This window comes from Parasteatoda tepidariorum, chromosome 1 (genome assembly GCF_982258835.1).
Source record: "Parasteatoda tepidariorum strain Cologne lab strain chromosome 1, Ptep-v5.0, whole genome shotgun sequence".
Lineage (NCBI taxonomy): Eukaryota > Metazoa > Arthropoda > Arachnida > Araneae > Theridiidae > Parasteatoda > Parasteatoda tepidariorum.
The window spans coordinates 32378795-32394539 of NC_141755.1; the positions used below are offsets into that span (position 1 = coordinate 32378795).

The following is a 15745-nucleotide window of genomic DNA, read 5'->3' on the forward strand; positions in this document are numbered from 1 at the left end:
ATTTTATATATTTCAGTGATTGAACAAAATGGAAAGAAAAAAAAACTCTTAATGCTAGTTTTATTGATTTAAACAAGAGGAAATTTATATTCGTTTAATTCTCCATATGTGTAATGTGGTAGATTGATGAGTTAGCAGTTAGCCTGATATTCCTGGTTGGAAAATGTTGTTCTAATTGTCCTATTTTTAACCTGGTGTCCTGGTTTTTTGTGTGTTTTTGCAACATCCTACTTTCTGTAAATATGTATTTTGATTTGAAGAATCGAACTATTATATTTGATCAAACCTTTTATTGCAAAAACCGACATTTCAAACAGAGGGACCATTCTCTAATAGTATTCAAGGTTCAAGAATGTAATCTCTACCTGCAGAATTAAATGTTTCAAGCTTTTTGGGAGTGCAGTAGTTATGAGTCAGAAGCTCTATTGACAAAATTTTCCATTACAAATTTTTATGGTAATGATTTTAGGAGTCGTACATATGTTTATTATTTTTAGCAAATGCAATAACAAATCCTGTAGGGTCGAGTTTTGTAGTTTCACGATTATTGATTTATCTCTTTTGCTTGAGTTAAAAAGGGAACCATTTCAAATAAACACATCATATCATAGAATTTTTAACTGGTGAATTGAGAGATCACATCCACTAAACTATTTTCATACAAAAATGTTAAGATATTTAATCTGTTTTAATTTCGAAATTATTGAAACCCTACTTTCGAATTATTTAAGAAAATCTTGCTCACTGCTACAAATTTTAATTAAATATTGGTATGAGGAAATATTAACTATTACATACTGGTTATTATAATGAGTAATAAATTTTATTTACAAAAATAAGACATGTGCGAGAAAAAAATAAAATAAAGGGCTTTAAAACTTATGATAGCAAAGTCATATTTAATAATCTAGATCAGTGATTCTCAACCTTCTTTTTGTGACGGCACACTTTTAACGATTTCGAAATTTGACGGCACACAATGAAAAAAATTAGTTTAAAAGTTATTTACTTAACTATAATACACTGTGTTAAATAGTTTGTGATAATAATTGTGAATGTGAAATAAAGTACTACAAAAGCACATTTATTAAGGGATTAATTATTTCTTTCGACTAATATTTTATTAGTCAGTAACAGTTATTTATGTTTTTTGCTAGTTATTAATTATTTGCTTGTTTTCTATAGCTAGTTTTTTTGCTGATTATTAATTCTTGTCAACTAGTGTTTTTGCTGATTATTAATTGTTAGCTTATTTTTCGTTAGTTTTTTTTTTATAACTTTTAATTGCATAGCTTACTTTAATGATTAGCTTTTATTTAAGTTTGCTTTCCTTTGATAATTAATAATTTTAATGATCATTAAATTTCCTACTTATTTCAACATTTTTTTAAATTGTCAACGACAATTTAAACACTTCCTTCTTACTTTAAGATTGTCAGAGACAAGACAATCGCTGACAAAGGTGTTCCCGTGGTTAAAGAGTGGAAAAATTATATATAGTATATATATATATATATATATATATATATATATATATATATATATATATATATATATATATATATATATATATATATACACTTTTCTTTAATTTAAACTTTACTCGTAATTAAAAAAGCATTATAATTTGTACTGTATCATTTCTAATATTTGGCGGCACATTTTAAGAATTTGGCGGCACACAAAAGTGCCGCGGCACAGTGGTTGAGAATCACTGATCTAGATAGTCATATTTAATAATCTTAGAATCAAGAAATTAAAATCTGTTGTTGTTCGTTTAATTGTTTTCTTCAGTTGAATCATAATTTTCATGTTTAAGGTTTTTGTGTCCATTTGAATGTGTTTTTTCCATTAAATCACACTGGTAAATACATTTGTTATACATTTTAACGTGTATGAGATTGTAAAATCGTTGAGTGTTAGCAAAGTTTTATGGTAAAAATATGGCTTTTGTTAGTATCTGTAGCTTTTAACATTGAACATTGCTTGTTTAATAGTAAAATTGAGTGGGATAGCATCTATTTTAAAATTGACCTCAAGATAATTTCATTTACTTTAAGTAATTTGTTTTCATAAAGTGCATTTACTTGGAGAATGTTTCGCACATCTAAATGTTTATCAGTAAGTTCTGATGTATATAAGTCAAGTTCTGATGACACTTTTATTATTGTGTATTCACTGTATTTTGATCATTAATTCTAAAGTGATAAAACATTTAAGGCATCATAGTTGAACTAGTATTTCAAAAAAGAAATATTATTCCTTAAAGTTAATTTTCTTTTTTGTCTTTCAGAAAAACCTAGAAATATCAAAATTAATAATACTGGAATTGGGAAAAAGATTCAACTTGTGAAAAAACCCGTTAAGGGAGAGAATTCTTGTGAGAGCTCCAGAAAAAGTCCAGGTAATTTTACAGTTTATTATATTTCACTTTGATTTTGTTTTCTCATGATTATTGAAATTGCTTTTATTTGACTTATTTTATTCTACTATTGTTATTCTGAATGTACAATCAAGAATTTGTGTTCTGACTGACAAAATTTCAAAGAATATAAGAATTTCCATAATTTATTATTTTTGCATGATATTTTATTTTCTGGATACTAATTAGAAATAAATCTTGTTTTCCATAATGTTTTAGTAGTTTCTAAAATGCTACCCTGTGGACACTGTCAAATGCTTTTTCAAAGTCTATAAAATTTAAGTAGAAGTGTTGTATGCTGTCATTCAATTAATTGTTCAGCTATTGTTCTTAAAGTGTCAATTTGGTGGATGCATGCTTTATTGATTCTAAAGCCAGTCTGTTTTGGTCTTAATTTTTCATCTATTGCATGTTTCATTCAAGAATTATTCTGGTGAAGGACTTGATTGAAACACTAATGTGTAATTCCTATCCAAATATTGCAATTTGCTTGGTCTCACTTTTTTGGTATTTTTATTTATAGACCTTTGTTCCAGTCTGATAGCCATTCTTTCCAGAATTCTGTGAAACAGAGTTGTTGAGACTTTAGGTCCTATTTCTGAGCTTTCCCTAAAACCTCTGCAAAAAGATAAATGTTGCACATAATTTATCACAATTTTGTAAAATCAAATGAATTCCGATAAATTCATAATGTGATATCGTTGATTTACATAAATCACTCTTTATTAATTTAGTTTTTTTTTAAAAATAATATTTTGAAAGTTGACAATTGCTGTATGCTGAGCTATAACTTCATAATAGTGGTTTAAAATTGACATTGTACGAATTCAATAATCAATTAAGGAATTCAATAAATTTACATTGTAGAGTTTTAAACTCACTTTATCATTTAGAGTTCTGAATCATGGCCTCAAAAGTTGCATTTGTAATATACCTAACCACCCCGACCTGAAGTTCGGAAGTTTTTATTTGACTTTAAATAAATAAATATTTAATGCATGTTGCATTTAAATTATTTTTTTATAAATTTATTATTTCTACTAATTTATTTTTTTTCTTAAATTTTGAAAAGTCATTTAAACTATAAGTAACTTAGTTTTCATGTCGTAGATTTATCCGTAGTAGATTTTCATGTAATATTTTTTGTCCGAAATGTTGACTTTGCATCCTGTCTGCTGGACTGTATCTGATGTTCCTATTTTTTAAAAACATGCATTTTTTTTATTTACAGCATCTTCATCATCTGGACCTCTTACAAAATCCTCGAATACCATCTCTAGCATTACCAATCCGCACACTGTCATCGTCACTCCAGTTGCCAAAGGCAGCTCTCCAAATTGCAGAGCTCTCATCCCTGCCAAAAGTACTGTCATGAAAAAACCGATTAAGGAAACTCTGAAAATTACTAATAAGGTAGTATTTCCAATATTAAGTTTGTAATTACCATTATTATTCATGTAGACTAGAAGGCTCCATGGTTGCTTTACAGCATCTTAGTTCTTCTTGTACTTAAAAGTTGATATTTCTTCAAAAATTAGTCAATAAATAAAAACAAAGATCATTTTGTTTATGAAATAAGTTTTATAATTTTATGTAAAAACATTTTGTTAAATGTAATAAAATGGGAGATGATTTAGTTTTAAAAAATAATCAACTTTACTTAGGAAAAAAAATTTAAACTTAGGAGTGCAAATTAAAATTGTGTGACTCAATAAGGAGAAATAAATGAGAAATAATTTTACCCATTTATGATATGAAACAATAACCCTACATCATTATAACGTCATTATATATTTAAAAAAATACATATTTAAAATTTATTATGCAAAATCGACTTAACAATATAAAAAAGAAAAAGAATATTTTCCGTTGTGTTAAATATAACACAAATGTTTTGTTTATTTGTTAGTTCAAAAATTTGTAGTTGAAATTCCTTAAGCTTATGAATGCAACTTTAAATTCAGATTAATAAATTATTACATAATTATTTTGTAAATTTAAATTTCTAATTATTCCATATATTTTAATTTCTCTCTTTAGCACATATGCTACTTTATTCAAGAATTCTGTAAAAATTTAAAAATTTTGTTGCCATGTTAAGAAAAATTGTTATCAGAATTTTTTAACACTATGCAAACCTTGCTTTCTAAATATTTTGCCAAAGTTATTGTAACAAAAAAAAAAGAAGAAAAAAACTATAATTTTGGGGAAATTAAAAAAAAAAAAAAAAAAAAAAAAACAGGTTCTGGAGAAATATTAGGTTTTGAGAAGTTTCTGCACTCTTACTAGTATGCATTTTACAGTTTATTTTACTTGAAAAATTTTGTGGTTTTACATTACTTTGGATTTTTGAAATATAAATATTTATGAAAATGTTCACATTTTGAAAGAATAATACAGTGGGCACATTTTCTTCCATTTGAAAATCTTTTTTAATGATTTTGAATCTTTGCAATGTGGTTTTGACTGTTCCTTGTTTATACTCTGAATCTCTCACATTTCTGGCCCTCAAAGTCATCACTGTGTTCAAAATGCCTGTGATTTATGAAGCAGTCAACAGTTTTTTTTCCACATCTAAATAATAAAAGAGCATTCATAATCTGTTATTCTTCTATTGTTTGGCCTAATTTTATCATTCTATTCTAATAGTTTGTCTAGTATTAACTGTTTGGCTAATCTTGTCTTCTACCCTTTAACAGTATTGTGCGGAAAATTCGCATTGTGAAGCTCAAATAGTTTTAAAAATTGTGGAAAGTGTAACACTTTGCAAATCCCACAATCAATTAAATTTTTTTTTTCACAGTTTACTTGTTAATGAAACAAAAAAATAAAATAATAAACAAAAATGTTAAATAAATAGCACTTTTGCTTACCAGTTGCAGGTTGTTATTCAATGTATTATATTTTTTATAATGTGTAATATGTGAATTTCTGTTAGTTCATTTGATGTCCTTCATAATTTATTCAAAAAAGCATGTGTATTTACACCGGAGTATGGATTTTAAAAATTGACTTTTAACTTTTTGTAAATTAGAATGTGATCTTCCAGAAGTCCTCCACTGCACCAGCTCCATCATCTCATTCCATGGAAATTTTAGTAAAACATCCAAAAGCACCAGGTAATAAATCTGAATTCTTAAAAGCCCTTCGCAATGAGACAAAAGAACAGGAAGAAAGTGAAAGAGATTTTTCTGAGAAAAATGACATCATCAAAAATAATAATGTAAGTAGCGATTTAAATTACTACTCTTATAAATTTTTGTGAAGAATTTTTTACTGGGAGTAATTTTTTTTTCCACATATAAATTTTGATAGTGCAAACCCTGATTTAACCAGATCCAGGGTTTTATGTAATGGTTGGTAAATCATTTAAGGGACTATAGATTTCAACCAAAATAAAAATAATTAGGTTTAATTTTAAAAAGCTTATATAAAACTGTTATCAGCTTAAATTGATTTAAACGGAAATGTGTTCTTTAACTTCTTATTAAAATTGTCAGTAAGAAAGTATTTGATTGCTCGTGATAATTTTATTCTCTTTAAAGTGTTTTAAAACCTTTTTTAATTCAAATCAATCAACAACAAAAAATTAATAAGTAATACGGAGTTACATTGTGAAGTTCCTCATCTTCATGAGTTGTGAAAACAATTAAAGGTAACCTCTTATTAAGTATTTTCCAGTGCAATTTTGTTCATATAGCTTTTTAGATAACTTTGGTTATCTCCAGTTTGTAGAGCCCCTTGATTTAACAGGGGAATAACTTTGTTTCCATAAGCAAGTTCTATTATAATATTGGATTTCAAACTTAAGTAACCTTAATTAAAAGCTTTTGTTTTCAATTCACCTTGGCCTATTCGCATTGTTTGTCATATTTATATTTTGTTAATATATTTCTTTTGAGAATGCTAGCTTGTATGAATTTTTAACAAAAATAAATAGGGTTGTAAATAGAAACAGATGAAAATATTTTCTTTAACATAATTTGCAATTTGTGTATTAAGTTTTAATTTTCTTGTGTCTTTAGTTTTCTTATTAAAAAGACCAAGATTCTGAGAATATTTTAGATGCATTTTTTTTTTTCAAAATTTAATTTTAAATAAGGGCAAAAAATAATGAGTAATGCATATGAAAAATAACAAAAGAAAGATGAAAAATTTTTGGTCTTTTAATGACTAAAACATAACTTAACACACTTTGTAACTATAAAAATTTTTGACAAGCAATTATTTTATAATTATAATTTCAAGATTGAAATAAGTATATTGTAAAAATCAAAATTTTAGCAGTGTGTATGAGGACTTATTTATATGATTATGCAAATAATTCATATTATTAATTGATTATTAGTTACATTAACATTGCATTTATTTATTGAACATTAATTAGTGAATAACTAGCAATTCAGGGTTTAAACAGCTGCTCAAAAATGCTCTGAACCGAAATTTCTGCTCAAAACTATTCCAAAATTTTACTTCTTCCAAAAATTGCTCAAAATCTCTGATATAATTCATTGAGCAAAAAACACAAATTTAGCCCCTAATTTTAAAATTCATAAGAAATTTTGAGGTTGTTTGTTTCATAGAGACATTTGAGAAATGAAATTTTCTCATTAGTAAATACAGTCAAACCCCGCTATAGTGAACACGGTTTATATTGAACTCCCGGATATAGTGAACGAACGTTCGGTCCCGTGCCTTGCTATACTCGGATAATGTTATTTTTTGTGGATATAGTGAACCAAAAAAGTGAGGAAGTTGGATATAGTGAACTTTTTTCTGTCTTCGATTGATTTTTTAAAAATTTTTTTTTTAATAATTTTGAAATTTCTACTTCAAATTAAATACATATACCGATTTTCAAAACCATCTATAGAGGGGAATGTAGCAATAAGCATTTTTTCTTGTTTGCTTCTTTTATCTCACTTTCCCATCCCTAAACAAACCAAGCAGATGTTTCCAACCCAGGCAGACGATGCACCTGTAAGGTGTCAGTGGGATCAATATGCATTTTTTTCAGAAGGAATGAGTAATTATTCATTATTGGTCAAAGAGTTGGACACTAATATGTGTTGATAAGGCCATCATTTCGACTCCTCTTTGCTCTCAGTTCAGTTAAAATAAATCCTGCAAACAAGTGTCTCCAATTTAACTATGGCTAGCAGTAAACGTAAAACGTTCTCCATTGATGATAAAATGGGCATAATCAGAAAAATTGAAAATGCATGCAATCAAGCTGATATTTGCAGGGAATATAAACTATTCAAATCTGCAGTTTGTAACATATGGAAAAAAAGGCAATTAATAATTTCTGCTCATGAAAAAAATTTAGATGGTGGAAAAAAGTTGAGAAAAGCATATCACAAGGAAAATGGAGAAACATTGCTGAAGTGGTTCACCAATCGAAGAAGCCGCAATCTTCCAGTATCTGGCAAATGTCGATGAATTTGCTAAGTGATTTTATGAAACTACTTTTATGTGCTCGAATGGCAGGTTAGACAGGTTTAAAAAGCGGAATAACAGAAATTCAGGAAAAATTATCTGAGAGTCGGGTAATGTTTCCATATCTGATGGTGAGGATTGCTTATCAGCTAAAGATTACTAATTTTTTTGTACGCAAGATGAAGAGTAATGAAAAATAACACATTTTTTGCCGCTACATAATATTTTTCCGTTATTTATTTGAATAATGTGTAATAAAAGGGAGGAGTTAAGGAACCATTAGTTAAATTGACTGTGTAACGGATATAGTGAACTCCCGGTTATAGTGAACCGAAACTTCGGTCCCTTGAAGGTTCACTATAGCGGGGTTTGACTGTATTATATATATTAATAAATTATTTAATATTATAGCTACCTGAAAGGCATCAAATAATAACTAAGCTTTATTAATTGTGTTTGCATATAACTTTCAGATTTGTGTACGATTTTGTTTAGTACTGATTTAGTGATTTTTTTTTCACACTTTACGAAGAACAGGCATTCAACTAGTATGGTATAAAATATTGATTTATGAGCTGAAATATGTGCAACACTCTAATTTTACAAGTGCAATTCTGCTCTGAATATAAAAACTATTTGTTCCAATCTATTCTAAGAACTAAATTTATCTCTGCAAAAATTCATTTTTTTCTGTTCCAAAATGATTATGATGCTGTTCCATCTGGTGATGCCTTATAATAGTAATGTGTGTATGTTCTTTCCTTTAGGAATCTATGGAGAGCCCTTCCGAAGAACCACATGTAAATGGCATTGATATTTCTAAATTATCATTTAATGACAGTGATGATAGGGAAAAGAGTTTTCTATCCAGCTCTCTTGAAGCAGAAGAAAGGTAACATATAATTTTGCTTTTAAAGAATCTTTTAATTAAGGATGTAACGAATATTCAGCTATTTTTGGTATTTGGCCCTTTTGCCTAATCGATTAGCCGAATATTTGGCCCAATATTCGTCAAAATATTTTACGACAGTTTTTCGGAGTTTCAATTTATTTAATAAAGAGTAATCTAGAATGGTACTGTTTACTATACAGTATTAAAAGTAGCTTTTACGCATATTTGTTAAGTTCTTAAACTTGCAAATTTATTTCCTGAAAGACAAATGAAAAAGCAAAATTTGAAGAATTGAAAGTAGATTACTTAATATTGAACCACAAGTTTCGTACAGCTGATTTATTTTTTTTCTCTTTTAAATAATATTCAGGCAAGTCAACTTTGTCAGTTTTTCAAAATTTTTTGTTTGTTTTAAATATTGAGAATACTTTTGTTTTATTTTTGTTGCTTTTATTATTGCTCAGCATTTTATTAGAATTTCTAAAAGACTTGATTCTTTTGCTGTTACTTTTTTCCTGTACGGTACTATAGGTAAACGATATCATAAACTGTTATTGAGATGAATTAAGATTTATTTTTCTGTTCTGTATATAATCTTTTTTTAATGGGCATTTTATGATAGCGGGACATTTTAAAATGAGTTTCTGATAGACTATATTTCTTAACATTTTATGGATCCTTTTTTTTTTCTTCGAGAAAATTCATTTTTAGCATTAAAGTTTTATTTTAAGAATTAAAAGGATTTTTTTTTTCAACTTTCAATTTAAGTTTTTTTTTTTTTCAATAGATGAAAATTTTCTCTTACGGCATCAAACTAATGTTTTGAGAATAAACTTCAAGAAACACCCTTTATGTTGATTAATGAAAATTGTTTTTGTTTATTATTGCTTTTTCTTTATTCAATTTATAACTACATTGTTAATCGTTAGAAAAATATTTATAATCATTGTCTCTCGTTAATAAATATTTTCGTATTAAGTAATGCTCTTGTTAAAATTTCTAATTGTTGCTTAGGTTGTTGCGTGAAATGGGATGGAAAGAGGAAGTGTCAGATGATGAAAATTATGCTCCTTTAACTGAAGATGAATTGCGTGAATTTCAAGAGTTTCGTGTTAGATCTGAAACAGAGAAGAAATCAGATGCAGAAAAGGTAAACATTTGTTTTCGTTGTTTAGGCATAACGTTTTACTTTGAGACTTAACTATGAAAAATGTATCTACTAATTCTGAATTAAAGAAAATCAAAATCTTTTCCTTTTAAATAGTTAATTTTTTTTCCTTTCCCCTATTTCTTAATACAGTATACGTGTTTGTTTACTTCTTTAAAAATGTTGATTTACTTGTTTCTGAAAAGTTTAATATAAATTCAATATCTTCTCATACTTAATAATTTAACTACAATAGAATGAGAAGTAGAATTTAAAGAAAAATCATTATGCAGAATCAAAAAAAGGTTTAAAAAAAATAATATTTTTTTAATTTAAATTTAAAATTTAGTTTGATTTATAATAAGGCTGAGTGCTTTAACTAAAATAAACGATGGAGATGTGCTTCATTACTTTTTGACATCTCCTTAATTTATATAGACTTGATGTTTTATTTATCTTTCAATAATTATTGAGGTTCAGTCAGTAAATGACTGGGATACCTGAAAGTGACATGGTGTGGGTACCTCGATCCTTATATGTTGTTGAAATGTGGTTTTGGTTAGCAACTGTTCTTTTGTTTCTATTCTGAGTAAGCCAAGTATCAATTCTCTTAAGTGATACATTCTCATAGCTGCCAACCCTTCTGCATTTTGCAGAAGCTTTCTGCATTTTTACTTATTTTAGCTATTTTTTCCTCTTTTATGCGCAGAAGATAAGATCTTCTGCATTTTACCCATCTGCCTGATAGCTAGTATTTTCTTTAAGTCAGACGTCGCTGTTCCTCTTGTAACAGCGTTTGGCAAGGCCGTAACTACATTTTTAATCGAATATTGTACCATCAAGTAGCTGGTCGAAAGTTTTTTTTAAAAATATTTCCTTTTTTGTTTTAAAAAAAGATGAGTATTGCTTTTTTTTGCTCATAATAAGTGGATTTATAAATAAATAATTAATCAAAATAGTTAAAATCCGCTTCTTTTATAAATTTATTGGTAATTAGTATGTGCTTGCGAATCTTCTGCATTTTTAGGCATTTCTTCTGCATTTTTTTTTGTCTATCTTCTGCATTTTTATAACTAGAGGTTGGCAGCTATGCATTCTACATTCTTTCGCAAAGATTTCAACTATTTCACTATATATTTCTTACTTAAAACAAAGACTGGCATGAGGCCACATACAACATAAACTAATTATGTATCGATGTTGCCAGGTACAAATAACAAAAATATATCACAGTTACAATAAAATACATAAATAATAAATTTAAGTTAAGTAAAAGACGTAGATGGGAAAGAATTATATTTCAATGAATTCGATGTGTGATATGGCACTGTATTTAATTAACTTCACATTAATTAACATTCTAGCTTATGTGAAGAAACTTAACTCAATTTTAACTTGCCATTTAGCTTATAAATGATCGGCTGATGTTATAGGACACGTGTGTGGATATCTGTGATCTTGAAGTGCAAATACCCAATTGCTAATTTCCTTAATATTTTAATGAATTGACATTGACTATATTATTTTGAAGAACTAATTTCAGCTGTCACAATAAAAAGAGTTGAGTAACTGCTACATAATATACACAGTTTCTTTCGTAACTTATTATGTTTTTATGCCCCCCCCCTTTTATTTTATTTGAGAAACTTGAGTGAAAGGGTTTTAAAAGGTAACTTTTCATTGTAAATTTTACTATTGTTTATGAGTTATTTAATGGAAGTTTTTTAATATTTTGTATTAAGTTATTTCAGTTACTGTCTTTTAAAAATAAAAACTGCATTTATAAAATCTTAATTATAGAAAATTATTTTATTAAAAATTTTTTACTATCACTGTTTTAATAATTATTCGATATCTGACCACCAGACAAATAATTTTCAATTATGTCAATGTTAAATAAAATATTTTTGTAATAAGCTTAATGAATTTGTTATATTAAACTTAATGAATTTGTTCTTAAACTTTGTTTAAATCCTTTCTTGTGTGTTAAATCATGCAAGTCAAGATGCTAAAAAATTCCCACTTGTGTAGAGTTTTGTCCCATTAATTTAATTTTTGAAACAGTTTTCTGTAAAATGACATGATCAAATTATTATGTACAATGAAAATAAAAAAATTTCTAGGGCAATTTTTTTTTCTGCTTTTTTTTATTCAAATGAAAAATTACTCATGAAAAATAAAATTGTTCACAATGACTATTTTTAAATAATTTTGCTTTATTTTATTATAGCTTTTTATTAATAATATTTCTGGACTGTGAAAAAATATATCTTAATCAGTTAGGCATATAAAGCAACAGTGACTTCACATTGTCTAATATCTTTTTTTACAAATTTGATAGCTTCAAAATGCTTTAGTGCTTATGATTTTTGTCATTGAGTACATGGTTTCACTATTAATATGACTTAAACCCGGATAAATCTGAGAATGTATTTTAACTTTCTCTGTATATGTGTAGCTTGTTATTTAGTGAAGAACGCATGTTTTGGTTGCTCTTGGAATACTTGTATATTTTAGTTTAGCTTGCTATTAATGCTGCTACTTTTTTTTATTTTTTTGAATAAATGCTTATAAATATGTTCATCTAGTGTACATTTGATTTATATGCATTTCAATCATACATGGAAATCACATTTGAAACAAGTAATTTTCCTGCATATAAAATGATAAATGTTAGGTTTTTTTTCTCGAAAATTTTATTCTAACATAAACTATAAAATGATTAATTAAAAAGATTATTGGCTGATCTTGTTGTTAAAACGTATATCTCTCCTGCATTAATTATGAAGCATAATTAAAACTGAAATATAATTCTAATTAATTATTGAATCTGCGTAAATTAATAAGCTTATTTAAAACAATAATATACAATAATTTATTAGTTGATATGAATTGTTCGCTTTTAATCTTTCGTTTTTGACCAACTTATAGCTCGTTTTTTTTTCCTTCAGCTTTTTGTTTATGTTTAGAAGAAAAAATTATATCAGAAATTTATTAACATGTACATTTATGATTTCATGGCAATGATTGCTCACTTGTTTGATATTTTATTACCAATGAAAATAAGAAATCTTTTTTTTTATAGACACATTAGTATTTTATTTAATATAATCATTGTAATTCAATGCAGTCTTTCTAAAAAAAAATTTCTTTTCAGGTTATAAATAAAAATGGTATTCGTCGTCCTCTTCTTGCTAACTTGAGCCCTCTCCGTCTTGCACCATTTCCAAGTGTGGCCCCACCGACAGAAAATACTTCTAGCTCTTCAGATTCAGAGGATGATTCTTAAAACACCCTAATAATAAACACATTGTAGCTGCGTTTAAATGGTCACTTAACAGAAATATTAGCCTTCTTTTTATTTTCTCTTTAAATCTCTAAATGTGTGTAAATTTTATCTTTTTTCTTATTGAATGTCAAAATATTTTGAATATGTTCCTTAACTATTTTATCTATCTCATTTTATTGTAACGGTCATGTGTTGGAATGAAATACTTCATTGCTAGATTCCACAAAGTAAAATTCCATAAAAATGTAAATTTGAATATTTTTGCTAGATTTCTCATGAATTGAAATTTCATAAAAGTTCTCTTCTAGAATTACACATGGCTTGTGCTGACTCTGTTTGCATTATATGCTACGACTGAAAGTTATAATATTTCAAAACATAATCTTTCAATAAAGATAATGTTAAATTTTTTTTCTGCTTAAAACACTTTTGAAAAGTGCAATTTTGCTTTTTGGCATTAAATTAAAACAACATGCATTTATTAATATATTTTTTTTTTACACTGTGCCAAAAAAAAAAAGGAAATTAAAGCTGAGCAATTATTTAAATCAAAAGCAATATGATAAATTAATATAGTTTTCATTCCAATCTTGACAAAAGGAGAAAAAAAATGTGTATTTTAGGAAGTATATATTTTTTTAAACGGATTATCTGATCGATATCTAAGATTGTGTTTGCTATGCCCTTTTTGAAGTGTTTCAATGCCTTATTTGAATTTTTTTCTTTTATATTTTTCCAATGATTTTGACAATGCTGTGTGGTGACTTGCTAGAGACTGAACTATGCACAAAAGTGTGGTTAATTTATGTATATATTATATAAAAAATTACATTCTCCTATAAGGCTGATGTGTCATCAAAAATTAGAGATGAGTTTCCAAAGATTCAGCCAATCTATGCAAAAGACAATATTATAAAAAATCCTGTCTAGCAGGTGTGAACTTTGTGCTAAGGAGTAAAAATTTAAAGATTGTACAGAAGTGTTTTTCTTTAAAATGTGAAAAAAAATAAAGCCTTTCCTATATGCTTGAAATGGCTCATAGCCTTTGTTGATAATTGAATAAAGCACGATTTTGCTACTGAATTTTGTTGTTTCTTTTATATCATGTTTAAGCTTACGAATTTTAATTACCTCAAATGGTGTTAGATATATAAAAAATCTAAGTTGGTATTCAAAAGTTATAATTGCTCTACTTTCGGGCACTTGGAAGATCTCAATTAAATAGATCACAGTATACTCTTGATATCTCGAAAACCTTGTTTTGTCAAAAAAAACATTTTTCTGCTTGGCATTATATATACATCTAATGTTAATTTGAATTCCTATGTCGAAGAGTTTCTTCTCAAAACTTTAAAGTAAAATTAAACTTCTCAAAACTTTAAAGTGCTTTATAGTCTCTTTCGGAGGCTATTAATTTTGGATCAAATATGAATATATATTAGATCGTGTATTATTTTCGCCATCATCCCAGCCCGCTATAGGGAGTGCTCCCTTCAGCTAAATTTATGATCCTGTTCTGTGGTTGCTTGTGTCCGAATGATGAAACTCTCGAAAAATTAGTTACATATTTTAGATGTGTTATTCTGTTTTGTCACAAATTTTCAGTGGTATACTTAATCAAGTATTTAGCTATAAGCCTTTATATATTACGTTATCTATGTGCAAGAACTACATAAGTTTACCCCTCTGAATTCCCTGAATGATTGAATTATGTATGCAATCAAACAGTCGCGAACCTCTATCTCGAAAAGAAAAATCGCTTTCTCTACCATGCATTTGCATTTAGAGTTCTGTAATTATCTATAATTATAAAAAATCGAACGTGATAATTGAAGGCCATTAATCGGATCATAAATTAAAATATTTAAAAGTTTAATTTACTTCTTCATTTTTACCCGTTAATAAATAAGTTTAAATTAGTACATTTAACCTGATTTTTTTTAAAATAACATCTATATGTTTAATAAATTCAAATCGCTATGGTTTAAATTTTAAAGAAATTACTTCAGAATGATTAAGTATATCGAAAGAAGGAAATGATGGTTTGGGGTCACAACATAGACGTCTTCCCAGAGTCAGAATACTAGATGCTCTTTTATATAAAAATTAACTTCGAGTCCCCTTATTAAAATTATCTAACTCAAAATTTAAAAAATGCCCAAATATTTTTTTATTTCATCTGTCTCAAAACAATAAGGCTTCAAAAGTTATAATTTTATGTCGATTACATCGAAAAACCATCAATATAAGCTATTTAATAACTTCATAACTACATCGAAATTTAAGCAAAGTGAGACGGGGCAAACAAGTTGATGGTACTTGGTACAGACGTTCAAACTCAGAACTCTATCGGGCTTTTAGAGAGCCTGATGTTGTCAAGTATGTAAAAATCCAAAGAATTAAATGGGCTGGTCACATCGAATGAACAGAGAGCGTTTGACAAACATAATTTTTTCGGCTCAGCCCATCGAATCAAGGCCCAGAGGTCGACCAAAGCTGAGATGGGCCGTCTGCGTGGAAAGAGACTTTTCAGTCTTAAAAGTCTCAAACTGGAAG

General features: G+C 27.4%; 1 protein-coding gene across 2 annotated transcripts in view; it reads left to right on the plus strand.

The window, feature by feature from the left end:
- The window catches only part of LOC107439629 (vasculin), a 30961-nt gene extending 16689 nt beyond the window's left edge, over positions 1–14272 (plus strand). Inside the window, exons 10-15 of one of the 2 annotated variants that reach the window (XM_043040098.3) lie at positions 2294–2404; positions 3654–3835; positions 5457–5645; positions 8629–8753; positions 9768–9903; positions 13058–14272. In XM_043040098.3, the coding sequence (XP_042896032.1) occupies positions 2294–2404; positions 3654–3835; positions 5457–5645; positions 8629–8753; positions 9768–9903; positions 13058–13189 (875 nt within the window). In that variant the 3' untranslated portion in view covers positions 13190–14272. The remainder of the gene's footprint in view (positions 1–2293; positions 2405–3653; positions 3836–5456; positions 5646–8628; positions 8754–9767; positions 9904–13057) is intronic. The other variant, XM_043040100.3, reaches the window with a different exon arrangement.
- Positions 14273–15745: the final 1473 nt, after the last annotated feature.